Below are 19,179 nucleotides of genomic sequence, written 5' to 3' on the forward strand. Positions count from 1 at the left end.
TCTTTCCCTGTCCTCAGGAGGATGGGGTCTCGGGGAAATAAGATGAAAAAATCTCATATGTTGAGATGAAGACAAAGAGACTTCTTAGCAGTAACAAAACAGACTCAACATGGAGAGAATGATTTCAATTTTTATTGCCAGCTAAAATACCTCTCCCCTCCTTTCCAGCTTAGCTTCATTCCTTCATTCTGAACTCCTCCTCCTCCCTCCACCCAAACAGTGTGGAAAGAGTGGAGAAAGGAGTTTGCAATAGGTCTGTAACAGTCTAACTCTCTTTTCCCTTGCTTTAGCATGGATCCTCTCCATGGGCTCCAGTTATTCAGGATAAACCTGCTACTGCAGTTTCCACAGGTTGCAGCTTCTTCTATAAGGGCACATCCAGCTCCTTCGATGGGTGTTCCAGGGGCTGCAGCAGAATCTCTGTCATGGCTCCTGGAGCAACCTCTTCCCCCTCCATATTTTTCTGGCTGCTTATAGAGCTGTTTTTCACACTTGCTCCTCATTCCTCATGTCTGTGCAGCATTTTGCATTTTATTCCACAGGCTTCTCTCAAGGCACTGCCATCTTGGCTGCTGGGCCCAGACATTTACTGTGGTGGGGCCATTGCAGCTGGCTGAAGCCATGTGTTCAGCATGGGGCATCCCCAGCCTCATAAGTCCACCCATACTGCAAACACCTCACCACAGTGATATTGAAAAGAAAAAGTAGTTGAAAAAAAGCAGCAGTTATTGGTTGTTATTACAAATCACAGGCAAGAACTGTTCTAGACATTCCTGCTCCTTTCTCAACACTCAGAATCACAATGCTGAATGGCTGAAGTTGGAAAGGAACTCTGGAGGTTATCTGGTCCAATGCCTCAGGGCAGGTGGAGTCACCCAGAGCAGGTTGCTAAGGACCATGTCCAAGTGGCTTCTGAATACTTCCAAGGAGGGAAACTCCAAACCTCTGTACAAGCTCTTGTGTTTCAGTTTGTGCCCACTGCATCTTATTCTGTCACTGGGCACCGCTGAAATGTGGTTACATCCTCTTTACACCCTTCTTCAGATATTTATTCACATTGATAATTTCTCCTAAGCCTTTTCTTCTCTAACCTCAACAATCCTAGTTCTGTCAGTCTATACTCAAAGTGCAGATGCTCTAGGCCCTTCATTGTCTTTATGGCACTTTGTAGGTCTGTCACGCTCCAATATAAAGGAAGGAGACAAGGTTCTTAGATTATGTGTATACCTGGTGTGAGATTAAGAAGCAACGGTTCAAGTCTTGGTCCAACCAGTTTACCACTATAAACCAGGGAGATGGGGAAGGGGAAGGCGGACACTGTTACCAATGAGGGTGATGGGGAAGAGAAGGTGAGCAATAGGAAAGATATGAAAGAAGCAAGGGTTAGTACAACGCGGGGAAAGTCACCAGCCAGGATCCTAGGGGAGGTCCGGTTGCAAGTGGATCTGATGGTCCGAGGCAGAAGAGCAGGGGTGGCAGAAGCGGGGAGAACAGCAGCAGCGACGGGCAGCCCTGAGCAGCAAGCAGCTGTCCTGGAGAAGCGGCACTGGGTCAGCACAGGAGAAGCAGCGAGGGGTCAGTCCAGGAACAGCATCAGCCAGCACCAGAGAAGCAGTGAACAGCGATCAGCTTGTGAGGTCTCTCCTAAGAGAAGGCCTCCCTGGGAAGCAGTAAATAGTGATTATGATGATACGAAGTTGGGAGGATTGGCTGACATGCCTGAAGTGCTGCCATTCAGCAAGACCTGGGCAGGCTGTAGAGCTGGGCAGTCAGAAACTGGATGAAATTTAACAAAAGAAAATGTAGAGTCTTGCACCTAGGAAGGAATAATTGCATGCACCAGTACAGGCTGGGGAATGAACTGCTGGAGAGGAGCTCTGTAGAGAGGGACCCGGGTGTCTTGGTGGACGACAGGTTGACCATGAGCCAGCAGTGTGCTCTCGTGGCCAGGGAGGCCAATGGCATTCTGGGATGCATTAAAAAGAGCTTGGCCAGCAGGTCAAGGGAGGTGATCCTCCCCCTCTACTCTGCCCTGGTGAGGCCTCATCTGGAGTACTGTGTCCAGTTCTGGGCTCCCCAGTATAAAAAAGACAGGGATCTCTTGGAAAGAGTCCAGCGGAGGGCCACAAAGATGATGAAGGGCCTGGAGGATCTCCCCTATGAAGAAAGGCTAAGTGAACTGGTTCTCTTTAGCCTTGAGAAAAGAAGACTGAGAGGGGACCTGATCCAGGTTTATAAATATCTGAGGTGTGGGGGACAAAGTGGCGAGGCCAGACTCTTTTCAGCAGTGTGTGGAGACAGGACAAGGGGGAACGGACAGAAAGTGCAGCACAGGAGGTTCTGCACGAATGTGCGCAAGAACTTCTTTATGGTGAGGGTGACAGAGCACTGGCACAGCTGCACAGGGGGGTTGTGGAGTCTCCTTCTCAAGACCCACCTGGACGCCTACCTGTGCGACTGGTGTAGGGAACCTGCTTTGGCAGGGGGGTTGGACTCGATGATCTCTTGAGGTCCCTTCCAACCCCTATGATCATGCTATGATTCTATGATTCTATGATTCTATGATTCTATGATTCTATGATTCTATGATTCTATGATTCTATGATTCTATGATTCTATGATTCTATGATTCTATGATCAGCTCGTGAGGGTTCAGATGGTAGAACACCTCGAAGGAGCGGCGAGGTCCAGGAAAAAGCAGCATGTCTCAGGCAGCAGGCCCAGGAGGGAGTTCAGCAGCAGGGATCAGCTCATGAGGTTTCTGATAGAAGAGCACCAAATCTCATGGTGGTTGATCCCTCTTTTATCCTCCATTTTTCTTGCCTATGTGACAAATCCTGTGTTAGGATGTCTTGAGATGGCTATCTCCCCATGGAGATGAGTACCACACAGAGAATGTTCAGCAGCCATTGAGCTGCAGCTTATCTCTCTATCGTTGCTCCAGGACATGCCCATCTGCTTGTCTCTTAGACAAAGGATTTCACAACCCTTGCCCAGGACTTGCTTGGACATGTTCAGACATGTTCATCAGCAAACTTTGAGGCAATGGTACAAAATAATAGTCTTTTACAAGGGCTCTCCTCCGTATTTCTATGTCTCTGTTGTACTAGGCAGTCCAGAACTGGACACAGCATTTCAAGTATGGCCTCAGCAGTGCTAAACAGTGATGAAGCAGTACAATTCACCTTCTTTAAGGCAAGGGCATGCTGACAGCTCATATTCAACTCAGTGTCTAGCAAGACCTCCAGGTTTTTTCTGCAAAGCTGCTTTTCAGCTGTATTTGTGTCTATTGTTGTTCCCAGGCATTGCCAGATGAGTTTGTTCTCTTCACCAATTTCTTTTGCTATTCTGTGCTGTCCTAGAAATTCTTTCTTCATATCAGGATCTCAGCACTGCCCTCTTCCCTCCTAGTCTGGCCTTAATTTTGCTGGTAACAATTCCAACCTGAGAGTCCAGAGTGCAGAGATCTCTCTACCCAACAAGGTTTTTCATGCTCCCAGTACTCCTGACATACTATACAAAGCCTTCACTAAAGACTTTATATACGGAAAAATACTTAACAATTAATTTAGTTCATTTAACTCCAATGTTTTAAAGAAGGATTATTCCTCAATTGCTCTATTACTTGGTCCTTTTCCCAGACTTCTAACAACCTGTAGTGCCAACTTCTCTACTAGGAAGCACTGCCAATTTCAACCTCTTATTAACCAGTCATGTCTCACTTGCAAGACTTCATTTCTTTCATCTGCCTTATCATCCAGGAGCCAGCAGCTGCCTTTCATCCAAATTTCCTCCTGTGTTGAAGGCTCTGCTGTGATCTGAGATGAAGCTAAGCATAGATGAGAGACCAGAGGCCTCCATCAGTTCCTCTTGGCTTGCCCTCTGACATGGGCTGCTCCATGCCAGGATGAAGAGCTTTTTCTCTTAATTCTTTTCTTCCTCATTGCACAGACTGGCAGTTAAGACAGATTTAGCTGTCAAATCAGATGATGTGATTACTCAAACTGCTTGGCTTTGGTTTCATTTCTCAAGGAAATGAAAATGTAAGGTTGAACCAGTACATGGGTGAAGCAGAAGCAGAGTCTGTAAATCATTCTTTAAAATTCAAGTGAAAACTCAAATGAATATTTAGCATGGTTGGTTATATCTATCTATTCTGAAAATGATCAGCTGAAGCAGTGTCTGAAACTGGGAAGCTAGTTTGGAAGATGTCTACCCAAGGCTTTCATTGCCATCAAATACTGGGAGAAAGTTGTCAGGAGCAGGATAATAACTAAAATAACCATTGTGACAAGATTTCAAATGGTCTGAGGAGATACTCTTTGCTGTCTTTAAAAACTGTATTAAACTGCTTGGTGTAACCCTGACATGGCACCATTGCTTCCTTCAGAGCTGAATGTTCTCATGCCCTGTGCAGAGGCTCCTTTGTGGAAGTAAATCATGCATGGGTTGTGCTGCATCTTGCCAAACTAAGTGTGGTGCTAGAGTGGATGAGGTTTTGGGCAGGTAAGATTTGTAAATGCATATTAGTTATGCATTTACATACCTTACTGTATCTAAGATCTTAAAGTCAAGGCCCTGTTGGAGCTGGAGGTTTCCCTGGGTTCCCTTGGGAAGACCTTGGCAGCCAGACCTAGTCTTTTCATTCCATCAGGAGCAGGGTGACCACGAGCAGTAGAATAAACCCAGCCCCATGCACTGGAGTGAGCTTCCTGTGGACAAAGCTGGGCCATGCTTGGCTGGATGTAGGCCTGGCTATTGAGGGCTATGCCCAGGCAGTGCTGTGGGTAGCTGGAGTCCAGACCTGCTGCTGCCTTGCTGGGGCAAGAGTTGACAACCTTGGGCTGATGTAGGGTCCGGGGCCTGGATGGCTGGGAAAGAGGCCTGCCTTTTTGTTCTGGAAACATTTCTGTACACCAGGGCTGATAAAAGGCTTGTTTGCTTGTCTACATAAATCACATGGCTGACATTGCAGCCAAATTGTCACAATGAGTATCTACCTTGGTCACATTCTCCGTCTTCTTCATTCTCAATCAGGGTGTTACAAGATGTAAAATTGTTATAAATTTGCATTCTCCCACTAGCAGATGGTTTCTGAATAGCTCTTTTTTTATTGAGAGAGTGTGTACAAAGTCCAGGCAAAACATTTGAAAGGATGAAGTTGTAAAAAATGATAGTGTGAAAGCACTGCTAAAACAATGAACAGGTTTGACAAACCTGTCTTATGGTTTTAACACTTATACAAATATAAAGGAAAAGAATAATAATTTTAATTACTCACTCAGCATTTGTACTTCTGCTGGTTTAGCTGGAATTACTTAAAAGCTAATGGTCACTCATTATACTATGTGACTGTTCAAAAATATAATTTTTGTGTTACAGCAGTAATTTGGGAGGGTTTACTGGCATAAGAAAACTGCTTTCAAGTGGATATGAAAAGTTTTCTTAAATAGTCCTGCTCATTTCTCCAGAATTATGCTGTAAACCATTCTCTTTGAATCAGAAGCTCACAATAGCATTGCATCTTCTGTAAAAGTGACGCTTCAAACGAAGACATATCAAAGCACTGTTGAATAGTGAACATGTAACATCTTCATAGATGGCTATCTGCTGTAATTACCCTGAGTGAATTAAAGAACAGGCGCTGTTCCTCCTTGGGGAATAAATTGTTTGAAAACTGTACCATTTGAAGAGTTTAGGTAAAATATAACTCAAAAAGACTTTTTAAAAAAGCATTAGTCTGAAATGTAGATGAGTAGTACTGGAAAAGTCATTTCCGAGCCTCCAAGACTAAACTAAATCCAGGAAACCAACAAAGTTAGTAAGTTCATGAATATAACTTCAATTTAGGACAATTGCAAGCACAAAAAAATACTTCAGGATCCCTTTTATCTTTTTCTTCCCACCTGTAGTTCCAGCTGACTTCATGTTAAGTATCTTGCTTGGGATTTCAGTAAAGAAAAGACTAACTCACCATAACTCTTATTATAAACAAATATTATAAATAAATACTGTAACCTTCTGATGGTGCTCTGCACTTGAAGGGAAACTTCCTTTTCAGGTACTTAAATATTGTTGAAAAACTGAAATTTTATTCAGCTAATAGGAGTTCAAAACATATTGTTGGAAGTCTCGTGCAGAGTCATAAGGAAGCAGGAATTTTCTTACAGTAGTTAAACTATGTCTTGTTCTTCTGTGAACAAAATTCAACTGCTGTGCAAGTCTGTCTCTCGCTGGCATACCAAGTGCTTCAGTGGATTTAATTCCCCTGGGCGCCTTTATCAGATTTGTTCACTTTGTTCCTGAACATAAAGTTCAGTTCAAAAACAGAAGCAGAGGAGGAGCTTTTCTTCTTTGGTTTTGCATTAAGTTACTAGGAAAAGTTTTGTAGCCACAGGCATGAGAAGTTCTCTGGGCTCTTCCAAGTGAAACACTAATTGCAGTGTCATCTGTGATTTTGAAAGGACTGGCTCTTCCAGGCAACGCTGTTGTCCATCCAGGCTTATTAATTTCCAGTGGGATCCAAGATGTTCTTATTTATCTCAAAGTTAAAGAACAATTCGGACTCCCAAACACTTGGAATTTAATGTCGGGCAGATGAAGGAAAATCACATAACTAGAGTAACTTCAGTAGAAGACAATGAAGACTTTACAAATCATGGCTTTAAGAAAAAGAAAATTCTTACAAGTGTCTTTTGATCTTTATATAACTTTTGGCTGTTTATTTATTTATTTAATATATTTTATACGACTTTAGGCTCAGCTTGAGATCTAATATTTTTCTGCAGATTTCAGTTGTATGGAAAATACATAGGATCTGCATTTCTTACAAATTTACATGGAGAATATGGTAAGTTCTGTTGTCTTGGACATATTAAAAATGAGGAACAAGAGTAGTCTTTCTACAGTTTACAAGCCTGTTCTCTCTGTGCTTTGTCTTAAATCCTTTTATGCTTTCTCCTCATTTTTCTGACTATCTGGGTATTAGGCACACAGTCTAACAGTAATAGCCATCATGTTTCTACAACCAGTTTGAAGACAAAGCCTCAAACCATAATATTAAGTGTTGCTCAGGGTATACCAGGTAGGCTACAAAGAAGTGGCAGTTAGTTCCTGGTCACAGTATGTGGGAAACGTTCCTAACAATATTTGGATATTATGACAACCTGAGATCCAGTGTCAGTAACTGCCGAAATATTTCCAAGTCAATGCATTCTATGTGAGATAAAACCTTCCAAATATTTGCTGCATAAGTGCTGAATCCTAATTTGAATGATATGGATAGAAAAAAATAACTCCGGGCAATAATATACATGCAGGTGTCCCAGTAGAATACTATCTATTTTTCTTTATAGCACTGGTGTTTCTGAAATGCAAGGCTGTCTCAACTCAAATTTGCAGGATAGAGAGGCTGTTCTTTTGATATATGTATACTCAGTAGTGAGGTTAAGACACAATGGGTCAAATCTTATCCTGACTTGTTTATTACAAATCCTACTTGCTTAGGAAGATGGGGAAGGGAAGACGGGTGATAGAAAAGAGGTAGGAAATAAAGGAGTCATTGTAGTCACCACTGTGATTCCAGCATTGATCACAGTTCAATTGTTGATTTTCAGTAGTGATGAGTCATCAGAGGTAGTGTTGTTCAGCTGACAACTAACAATGATAGTTCAAACTTATTTGTAAGTCCAACGTGGTCGAGTCAGCTCCTTGTGGAGTGACAGCTTCTGGCTTTTGGATCTCAGTGGGAATTCCTTTGTTCCCATCTTCCAGGCCTTGTAAACTTAAGTCAGCAGGTAAGAGGAAGCAGGGAGATGCCAAGTTCTATCTTGACTTCACAGGATACAATGGTATCATCCCCCAGTCTCCCACAGCAAGCTGGAGTTATTTGGTCAGATCCTCTGCCAGTAAACACTCCTTTTGAAGGCAAACAGCTCCAAAGAAATGCTTTAAAATGTAAAACTGTCCACAAAGTGATGCTGACTGCCACATGGGGACACCAGCCACTCATATCCTAAATAAGTCAGAATCTTATTGCAAAAATTGCCCCAGAAAGCAAGCATTGAGACAAGAAAAAAGTAGGGTTCAGACAAAGGCCATTTCTACTCTGTCTTTTAGATTAAGAACAACTGTGTGGGGCAGAAAAAACAGTGAAAGATGCTTTTCAGGCAGGAGGTGTTGAGAGCTTATCTACTTTCCAGTCCAGGTAGTTGCTCTGTATTCTGCAGGTTAAAAATTCCTGCAGGCTTGGAGGTGTCTGGAAAGGGTGGAGGGAGAACTTGGCAAGGGGCAGATAGCTGCTGGGTTACTGGAGTCCAGTTTGTTCAGCCCTTAATGTATATCCAAGAGGTATGGGATGGAAGATGTGTTTATAAAAATGATTTTGTATCTTAAGTCTTTTCTTAAATGTTAGGGTCCTAGGTCAAGAAGTAAGCACTTTGTTTCCAACACAGACAGAATGAGGGCTGCAGGAAAGGTCTTGAGACCATGGCTGCTGCTACCTGCTAAGCTTTGAGGTTGTTGGAGGTTGGAGAGACAGGGTGGCTGGGAGCCTGTAAGGCAGGCTGGAGGGCTGGAGTGAGGTTGAGCATGATCCCCTGTCCAAACGCCTTGTTTCTGATCTTTCTCATAACTACACAACCTGGGGATCAGGTTTTGCAGTGAGGAGAAATCCAGGTCTTTGTTGCAAAGCAAAGTGCCAGTAGCATGGGAATGAAAGTTGGGACAGAAAGGGCTCTGGCTCCTGTGGTCTGTGAGCTGCACCTTGCCCTTCTCTCCCTTCCTTTTTTTTTTTTTTAATAGTGTTTTCTTTAATGATTACTTCTCCATGTTTAGAAGTTATGTATATATTTAATGAACATATTTTACTAAAATGTCCTTTTGAAGAGCAGTCTGAACATTCAAGCTTTGTATGTGTACAGTTAGAGTGGACTTACAAGATGCAGTGACTTCTAACATGATGGAGGATACTTAGCTCTCTTATCTATTTCTATTGTAGGGAAGAGGATGGAAAATAAGGTTTTGAAGGAACTGCATGGTAGATATTTCAAGTTTTGCAGACTTAATATAAGGTCTGTCTATATCATGATTTTCTTTCCAAAACGTTTTATCATTTTGACATCTACCAACTCAATTTTTCTCATTTATTTTCTTTGTTTACTTCTGTTCAGACTTTCAGATTTATTGCTCTATTTCTTACATCTTTATCTGTAACCCTAAGTTCCTCTGAATACTTACACTTTTGTCTATATCCCATATATCTTGCAATAGATGTTTTTCTTATTGTGTCATAAGTTCTATTTATATAGGAAAATATTTTCTCTTCTCCTTTCCTTTTTCTAGCCATGCCTTGGCTCCCCCAGTTTCATATCTGTCTCTTACTAAAATTTTTGTCTCTGGCACAGCTGAATAACTCTGTGGAATTACTGTGAGGTTAATTCACCATATGCTCTGTACTGCTTCAGGATATTTTGGGGGTGAAAAGTATTCTGCCTTACAGTTTTCCAAGCATTGTATTATTTTGACAGGGAAAATTCAAAAATTTCTCACTAGGGTTTTGTAAATTGCAATCTGTTTTGTAGCATCCTTCCAAACTGGCTAGCTGATCCCTTATTCAGGTGACTGACTTCCTTGGAAATCTTCTGATTTTTTGTCTGGTATTTTATTTTTTTAATTTCTTGTCATGTTTAGAAAATTATGGCTACATCAAAGTTTTTATACTGCCTCTGAAACCTATTCTTTCATTAAAATAAACTGGCCTATGGAATTTTAATGAGGAGCTGGTAAGGTCAGCAATTCCCTTTGCTGATCCAGACCTGGCTTTGGGGTTTTAAAATTCAAAATCTATCATCTGTGCAGCCACAACATCTTTACACTGGAAAAAAACTCTTCAGTCACTAAAAACAGCTTTTAAACCAAAATAACTTTGCTTGGAATCACACTCCAAAGGTTTTTTTTTTTTTTAACTTGAAGATTACTAATTGCATGATTTTAAGGAGAGCCAAGGTTGAAGAACAAAATAATGAGTTAGTGTTGCCAGCAAAATACAAACACATGTCCATTTTTTCTGCTCTATCATAGACATCTATATAAACGTGAAGTTTTAAAATAATTATTAATTTATTTGTGATTTAAACAACAGAATTTTAAAGTAGTATACATTTTAAATTGAAATTACTGATACAAAATGAGTTGCCATTAACTCAACTCTGGGGGAACACAAGGCTTGCTGCAGAAGATTTACATTTAAATTTTTCTGAAATGATAAAAGCTGGTCAATGCAGTTATTTTTAGACTATTACATGAAAATTATCAGAATAATTAATCAGTAATATTTCTGGAGGTTTGGTTGGCAGAGACTTGTCTGGATATATTGCTTGTATGTATTCTTTTACAGCCCTCTGAAAATCATTGGCAGTGTCCTGCAAGTATAGCATTATTTTGGGTTGTATTTTTAACTCTGTGAACTGATGTTGCATGAGTGTGCTTCTGTAATATTCACCTTCATTTAGTTTCTAGAATTTCCAGTTGTATCTGGCACAGCAGAACATCTTCCTGAATGTACTCCGTAATTCTGGGCTTCGGAATGCAAAAATCATAGGATCGATGATTGCATTGCACATTATAAGGGCCCCATTCACATGGAAAACAGACATGTAGCAGGCACAGTAAGGATTATGTGGGCAAAATCTTGCTAAAAGGATGTGAAGAACAAAGGGGGCCCAGCAGCAAAGGAAGACTCCAAGGAAAATAGTCAGTGTAATGGCTCCTTTCATGTTAGTTCTCTGATGGACTGCACTGGTTGGCAGAGAGGCAATCTTTTTAGCATGAGATCGAGCTAGGAGGAACATATGTATATAAAGGCATAGTATAAAAACCATCATTAAAGGGAACAGGATGGTGAAGGGAATGACTGTAGCTACTTCATGGGAGAAGAGGGCAATTGCAATGCTACTGCCAGCACAGAACGTCCAAATGATTGCCAGGATAACCAAAGCCCTTCGTAGTGTCATTATATTATGGTACCGCAAAGCATAGAAGATAGTGATGTATCTGTCTGCTGCAATAGCTAACAAGCTGAAAATGGACCCCAATAAAGACAGAATGAACATGGAATCCATGGCATCGTCCAGCTTTTTCTCAAAGTCCCCACGACGTGTCAGGTACCCCATTTTGCACAAGATAATAAAGATGTTCTCCAGAGTTTTGTACAGGCTACCTAACATGTCTGAAATGGCTAAGCTACAAATGAAGAAGTACATGGGCAAGTGCAGATTCTTATTTTTGATGACAGCAACAAGGACAAGTAGATTTTCCAGTATGCCAGCAGCAGCAACAGTGAAAAAAACTTCCTCTGGCACCACAACCTGATTGCAGTCAGTGATATTTAAGGAAAAATCAGTTATATTTTTGAGAGATGGAATGCTTGTCTGCTCTGCATGTTTGATGAGGTTGGAAGGTCTCTCAGTGCTCATTTCTTCTGCTTGTAAAAAGCCTCTCTTGTTTCTCAGGCTTGGCTTTACTCTGAATCTGACCTGTCAGTCAGACCATCCTTTTGATGAAGGCTTTCTCCTTCATTAGGAACAATTTGAAGACTTAACTGAAACGTTTTCAATTTCTCCTGCAATAGAACATATAGAAACATAAATATCAAGAAGAAAATTACCATGTGCCAAAACAACCAAACATTTGAAACACCAGCTTTTCCAATTGAATGAATATATCACTGGAGTGAGGAAAGTTGATTCAGATAAAATAAGAGCTGCTCCAGGCTCCAGAGGGTACTCCAGAGGAGAATAAGGTGTAAAGTCTGTTAGCTTCAGGAAAGTTTTTTTTAAAAACATAGTTTTCCTTACCAATGAACATCCCATGTTTCACAGACTTCAAGAATTTGGCTGTCTCTACTGGTCCAGCTGTTTTCTTTGAGAAAGTCTGGCATTTCTCACAAGATTTGTAGAGATCTTCTCACAAGATTAGACAGGAATGAGACCAATGCCAAGATAAGCTGTTGTCCAGAACAGTAACATATTTACCACCACATTGCTGATGCTGAAATAAAACTCTCTTAATTTAGACGTGAACAATGTAAATATTGTTGTCTTTTTTCAGAGGTATGTTAGGTAGTAGTGCCAAACTGCCTTTTCAGACAAATTGAAACATTCTTTTGATTTGAACATAATTCTAAGATCCAAAGCAAAATCCTTTTTTGGCTGTATTTTAAAACTATCTAAAGGATCAAATGTTTTGTTTCACCATTGAAATGATTCTTTTTCTTTCTCTGTAATAATCCTGATCTAAATTACATGAAAGCCTATAGGAATCTTTCCAAAGGATTAGGCTTTTTTAAGCTATTCATTAAGGTATAAATGCATGTGATATTAATTTGGCTCAGATATTACCCATAGAGAATTAGGCACACTTTTTATTGTAATTTTAATAGCTTAATTTGTGAAGTACAGATGCAGTTCTATTTGGAATGTTCCTTCTTTTTAAGAACTGAAATATTCTCCTGCTTTTAAGTTCAAAACAGCCTTTAGTTCTTTGGCACTTTCATACCAGTATGTCTTGAAATGCATTTGGGCATTTGTTCCTAGTCAGGTTTGCTAACCTTTATTGTTATATTATTATAACAATATAATATGGTTATATTATTATTATTATTATTATTATTATTAATAATAATAATAATAATAACCTTTAGATGCCCTTTAGTACTGTTTCAAGGGAAGAATTCAGAAGTTTTAATTACTTTTTATACAAGTCCTCCTTAAAGTGTTGGTGGCTGTCTGTAAATAAATAGCATAGCTGAACCACTGCTTGTATGTGATCAGCTCTCAAGCATTTTGAGCATTCAGCTTAAATGAGTTTGGCCACATATCAAGGGATAATGGGTTTCTGATCAGGATTTGCTATTATCATCTGCTGAGACTGCCAGTAAGGTGCTACTTGCAGTGAAATATGCTGAAAAGCGGACAATCAGAGAACATGAACTCAACTGAAAAAGCTATTATCTCACTTTAAAGAAAGCATTCAAGAGAGCACCCATACCTGAAAAAGAAAAAAAAAAGGCCCTGTAATAGAATGAATCAACTGAATTACACTGCAGCACATCTGGACATTTAGGTCAGCGTCTGCCAGCATGTGCAAGAGATGCACCAGTGTCTTTGAAATGCTATGTTTTTCCTATCTTCACCTAGAACTACTGTCCTAGTTAAGTTCTGTTATTTAAATCTAGCAACCTGTTTTGTAATCTGATTTTCACTCTTAACAGAATGTCAACATGGACACTGCAAACAAAAGCTCATTTAAATGGGATTTAAAGAGGATAATCAGTTGGAAAAAATGCCTTCTTATTCTCACAGAAATCTTTTTCAGTACTGCTGCTTTGCTGGTACACTCATACTGCTGAATTTATTACCTTGATAAAAATGATGGCCCTTCACTGAAAACAGCATTACTAATGGCATGACATATTACATTTACTGCTTTTTCAGAATATAAACGTTCTTAAATTTGCGGTAACTCTGTGTTGAGTACAGTAGTTGATTAGGGCAGAGATCTTATAAAGGATTGTTAGCAGTTATAGAAATGAACGATTAAGTTATACCACTTAATGCTGTTTTCAGACAATTAACAGCCAAAAAAAGACATTCTTATTTCAGAAATTCTCATTTCAGTATGTATATATGGCTACTGCAGACTGTATTATTAGGATTCCATGAAGGATGTTCCCAATTATCCCTGTTCTGATACTTCAGTGCAGGGCAGTCATACCATTTCTGTCTGAGACTTAGCAGACATAAGTATTTGTGTACATACACTGTTGTACAGTTAGTACAGGTAGTATCTGATCATACCTCTGCCATAATCTCACATTTACAGGATTCTTTTTCAGTAACAGAATGACCAAACAGTGTGAACAAAGTAGTTCAGTGCTTATGAGCAACACATAGGCAAGCTACATATGGAGTGTAAAGCTCTTATGAACATGATCGGTAACCTCAGTGTGTCCTAAAAGTTACCAGGTTTCACAGAAGGAAGACACAAGAATACCCTGGTGCTAAGAGTCATATTTCCACTGGCTACCTACTGAAATTAGAGCCAAGGTCATTTTGCACAAAGCCATAAGTGGCCAACAACTGAAAAGAATTTACCCTCTTGCATTGGCTGAACTACTGGAGATAGCCTGGATGAAACACACTTCCTCTCCATTGTCAATACCGAGTTGTATTGCCCAGATGAAGAACCAATGTCATTTCACAGACAACAGTCACTGGTTTATCTCTGTATAAATCTCAGAGTTTACTTCTGCAGAAGTCTGCAAAATCCAACCTTTAAAAACTAGTGCATATGTGTCAGAATTGTAAAAAATAGGACCTAGCTTTTTAAGAATAAAACAGTGCCTTATACTACAATCCTTTCCTCTCCTCTCCCCCCCATCAGTGGTTGAACTAATTGGATTTTCCCACTCTTGGTGATGCACAATCTAATAAAAATTTTGCCTTTATCAGGAAGCAATGATAGCATAATAATAAGGAACAAATAACAACAAAAACAAACAAGCAAAAAACCCCATTCAGTTTGAAACACATTTTCAAATTCAATGATAAGTATCACAAAGCCAGCAAAAAACCTAAGGCTTTTCCTTCACATGTTTAAATTAGGTCTTGGAGGGAGAAGTCAATAGCTCAGTCATTTTGCATGTGCTAAAACATTATTTATGTAAAAAGGGGCAGTGCCCTGAGCTGGCATAATGAGAAATGAGCTGACAACAATAGTAAAGTAGCTGAAATGCATACATTTGTAATATTATCAATGTTTTCCATTCAGTCTGTAGTTTTTTAAAGCAAGTCAAAGCAGGTAGGACAGGAAGCCAGGACTGGGAAGTATACAGACAATAGCATAGAAATGTAGGAAACAAATGTAATTTGGATTACCTGTCAATTGAACTCATTCACTGTGGTTATAGTTTGTCTCTTTACAACACCCTGACACTGACAAAGTATGTTGGCACTGTGTATATTGCACAGCTAAGATGTAACACCAGTATTTCAGCCTGCAGCCATACTGAGAAAGTCCCAGTGCATGTTAACAAGTCTCAGCACTGAGCAGAATTAGCTTTGTACAGAATGCATAATTCTTTCCTGCATGCCCAGTGCACACTGATAACAAAATTCAAATTTCCATGCATTAGGAGTGCAGTAACTTAGTACCTGGAAGGTCTGGGAGTAGTCAGGTCTGCAATTGATATGTATTTTTTTTTTATTTGGATAAGCAGTTATTAATTAAATAAACAAAGCACTTCCTTCAGTTCCAAAATGTTAAGTACATTGGCCTGGTTAGCAGTAATAGCAACAAGGTACTGTAGCAGATTGCTCTGCTGAGCGGCCAAGATCCACCTCTCCCTACCCACCTATGCTTCTTTTTCCACTCCCTTCTATCATCTCCTCTAAGCCTGGACCAATCCTTGTTTTCCCCTAAAATAACAACAACATGCATTTGATGCATCCATTAGTGTGCTATGACGTCTGGTGGGCAATGCAGCAGGACCTAACCCAATGTAAACTCTTCAATAAGTACCAACACAGTGCTGTTTTCACCCAGCTCAGGCATCCCAAAGAGCATAGCAGTCTTTGTACAAACTGCAGCGTGAATAATTATTTAGTTTTGAAGCTTGGATGCCAGGGTTCTTTCTCTGCTAGAGCCTGATAAGCCAGATCCTTCCTCTTAGGAAACTATTAAATGCCCTAAGGGCTCTTCCTTTGAGAATTCTATGGAAAGCCTTTGGTATTTCCCAGCAGTAACTGAGAGGGTAAAAAAGTGTGCATTTCATAACTTTATATTACATAAAACTATATATATATATATATATATGCACCTTAAAAGGTATATTTTATTTTACAAACTTTGCTCAGCAAACACTGAATAAAACAGCCATTATGACTGTGAAAGAGTTGCACCCTATTCTGAATGTAAGCAATCTCAGTTGCTTACACACTGATGAGTGTCCTGCAGATAAATGAGTTTCCTCTGCTTACTGCTGCAGGCATGTACCAAAACAAAGTCCTGTGTATTTAGAAAACAGTAAGACAGATGGGCTGGGTGCTTATTGTTTTGCTTTTCAGCTGCTGAAATCTCAATCTTCTCATCAAAGTAAACATCTCATGCAAAAAAATATTTTCACACAGAATTCATTCATTGAAATATCGATGTAAACACAGTCCTTTTCCTTCTCAGGTTTTCATTATTTTTTAAAATTACATCTCAGGTAGAACAATATCAAATAAAAGCATGAGAAAACAGTGGGTAAAAATTAGGATACCTGCTGTTTCATCTTATCAGTTGAAAAGTTATGAAAAAACTGAATTAGTAACCATAGTTCATTAGTCATTTATTCTTTTGCTTTGATCTCCCTCTAGTGTTCAGCAAAACAGAGTTAGCCAGATATTAATGACAGCTCACCTGTTTTTTCATGAGTGCCCAGGATTCTATAACATTATAGCCTAATTTCAATTTCGTGGACTGGTATCAGTCCTAAATAAGTGTTTGTTATATAAGGATGTTTGCTGCTGTAAGTCTTGGAGATATAGTGCATCAAAATAAGGAATATGTCCCGTACAATTTTCATGTCTAGTGCTTTCACAGAAATTTTACCCTGCTAGGCATAAAAGGCAGCAATGATACAAGGGAAACATACACACGTACAATCTAAATACTGAAAAAATACTGTTGAACCTAAAGCCACACACATGCCAACTGGGATAATTTCTAGCAAAATGTTTCCTACACAGTTATAACTCAGACCTAATTATAAGCAACATTTCTAGAGTAAAATCTGGTTGCAAATCACTCTCACTGACATTTAAAATGTTCGATATACATGTATACACTGACCAGACTTTAGATATGACTTTAGATATGGTATAGAAGCATTTTCATTCTGGATCAGGAACTGGACATTCTGAAAGATTTTTAAAATATATAGATGAAGAAAATGTAGAAGATGTTTATGTCTTACTGCCACATCTTTTCCCCATAATGTCAGCTTTGAGATAACACAGCTATGTTTGTTTTAGAAATAAGGAGAAGTGTCATCAGGAAATCTGGATTCATATTATATATGGATATATTTATATCTCATTCATATTTAAGTTTGGATATATACAACATGCCATGATTTTGTTGCCAACAACAACAATAAAAAACAAACAAACAAGAACACATTCAGGCTACACAGAAGCTGTATTAGCAAGGGCTACTCATCTCCATACAGTGCTAATATGGCTTCAATACAAAACATTGTGCAAGCCCTGGGTACTTCATCAAATATAATGTGAGTCAGAAAAGTGGAAAAGATTAAGACAAGACGAACTGAGTTCTCAGTATGTTTCAAACCTTGGCAATATCAGAGGGGAAAAGTAATAACGTGCTTATAAAGGAAATGATGGTGATTAAAGCTGGAAAACAAACAAACAAACAAAACCAGAAAATATTTCCTAACAAACGAACTACTTAAGGCACTGTCATTTTTTTCACATGTAATTGCTGAGACTTTAAGCTATGCTCCTATTTCAAATATCTAGAACAGAAAAGAATTATGTAAAATGTTGTTGGTTATATACAAATGTTTTCCTTGTCATATGACATAAGCATCAAATCCCCACAGTCATCAGTGAAATAACCTCCTCCTTTCAAGAGGATCTTGTTATCAGTTAATTGAGAATGAGCAACCAAGACAGAAAAAAAAAACAGAACGTACAAAATCAGAGCTGGAATTGTACTAGGACACCAGTGACCAGTGTTTTGCTTCCTTGTCCACTCTTTGCATTCTGGAGAGGCCTACCCAGCACATGCTATGGGAAACATGCTACGCCCTAGGGATGAGGACATTTACAAGTTACCTAATACATAGCTCTTAGGAAAGGAAATGAAATTCAGTGAAGATGTCCCCCACCTTTGCAGGTGGACAGTAGATGTGATCATGACAATCTCTTTTTGTTTTGGAAATACATGGAATCTCTCACTCCATCATGCTGCTGATCCCTTTTTAAAGTTGTGATACAGTAAGAAAAGTGACAACTCCAGTGTAGCTTTTAGCAAGATAGCCTACCTAAGGAAGAAGTCGCTAATACTCCTGATGCAACTAATTGCTTTAGAAGTGACGTACTTGAACCCTAGGCTTTAAATCCTTAACTTGAGTACATGAATACTGAGGCACCAGACTGACTTGATAACAAGACAAAGACAAACATCAACTGATTTTTTTTTTTTGAAACACTGGTTACTATGCTTCAGATAGCTTCAGACATTACAGACTGCTTACATTACACTATTCTTTTATACTTACCTCCAGCATGAATTAATTTTTAATCTTATACATAACTGTAACTGTCTACAAGGGATGAAAAAATAATAGTGAATTTGTATAGTGGACAAATAGTTCTCTGGGATCATTGTAAGAATCAATCAAGAGGCCTTGAAATGACATTTCTGAGGCCAATTCTCTGTTCCTACTCTTTCCAGTAAATCATCAAGATTGCCAGTAATTGTGTCATCACAGATATGTTATCAACAAGCATCAAGGAAAACTTCTGTACAAAGAAACATTAACCATTTCCTGAAAGGGAAAACCTGCATTTCTGCTTTAAAAAGAACTGCCTTCCATTATTTTTTTTTTAGAGCCATCCATCTTTTACTCCAGCTATGAATACTCCAGTAGTAGCTGCAAATAAGCAATAGTTAAAAGAGGTGGAGCTACTAAGAAATGTTTTTTGTAATTTTAAATGAAAGAAACCAAGGATGTAGATCTAGTGTGCTTAAACAGCTGTGAATGCACTGTATCTTGTAAACCCATGTGTGTCTCACTGAAAGAAAATATATGAAAGAGACAAGCTTATTTCCTGTGAGGTAATTAAAAATATCAGTGTGCTATTTATCTTGTTACTGAGCTAATATATTTACATCTATTATGCAAAAATGTAAAAATAGTGAAAAGAGTGATTGGAAATGATTTCTACAGATGTTTACTTCCTCTGGACAGGGGTAGGGTGAAGACTGATGCTGGGAGGGAAAAGCAACAGACAGGGAAGCAAACAAGAGAAGAATTGATCCCAATTTCTGCAAGCTCATAAATATCTGATTGTTTTGGAACAGAGGCCATGCAAAACCTAAGCCTGACTG

The 19,179-nt window shown here is 39.2% G+C and overlaps 1 protein-coding gene across 1 annotated transcript; it reads right to left on the reverse strand.

Moving 5' to 3' along the window:
- Positions 1–10,514: 10,514 nt before the first annotated feature.
- On the reverse strand, positions 10,515–11,474 carry MC2R (melanocortin 2 receptor). Its single transcript, XM_065752500.1, has one exon. The coding sequence runs from the start codon at positions 11,472–11,474 to the stop codon at positions 10,515–10,517; it is 960 nt and encodes a 319-aa protein (XP_065608572.1).
- Positions 11,475–19,179: the final 7,705 nt, after the last annotated feature.

The sequence above is a fragment of the Cyrtonyx montezumae genome, unplaced genomic scaffold (genome assembly GCF_038088225.1).
Source record: "Cyrtonyx montezumae isolate F1298 unplaced genomic scaffold, pur_monq_1.0 scaffold_8, whole genome shotgun sequence".
Classification (NCBI taxonomy): domain Eukaryota; kingdom Metazoa; phylum Chordata; class Aves; order Galliformes; family Odontophoridae; genus Cyrtonyx; species Cyrtonyx montezumae.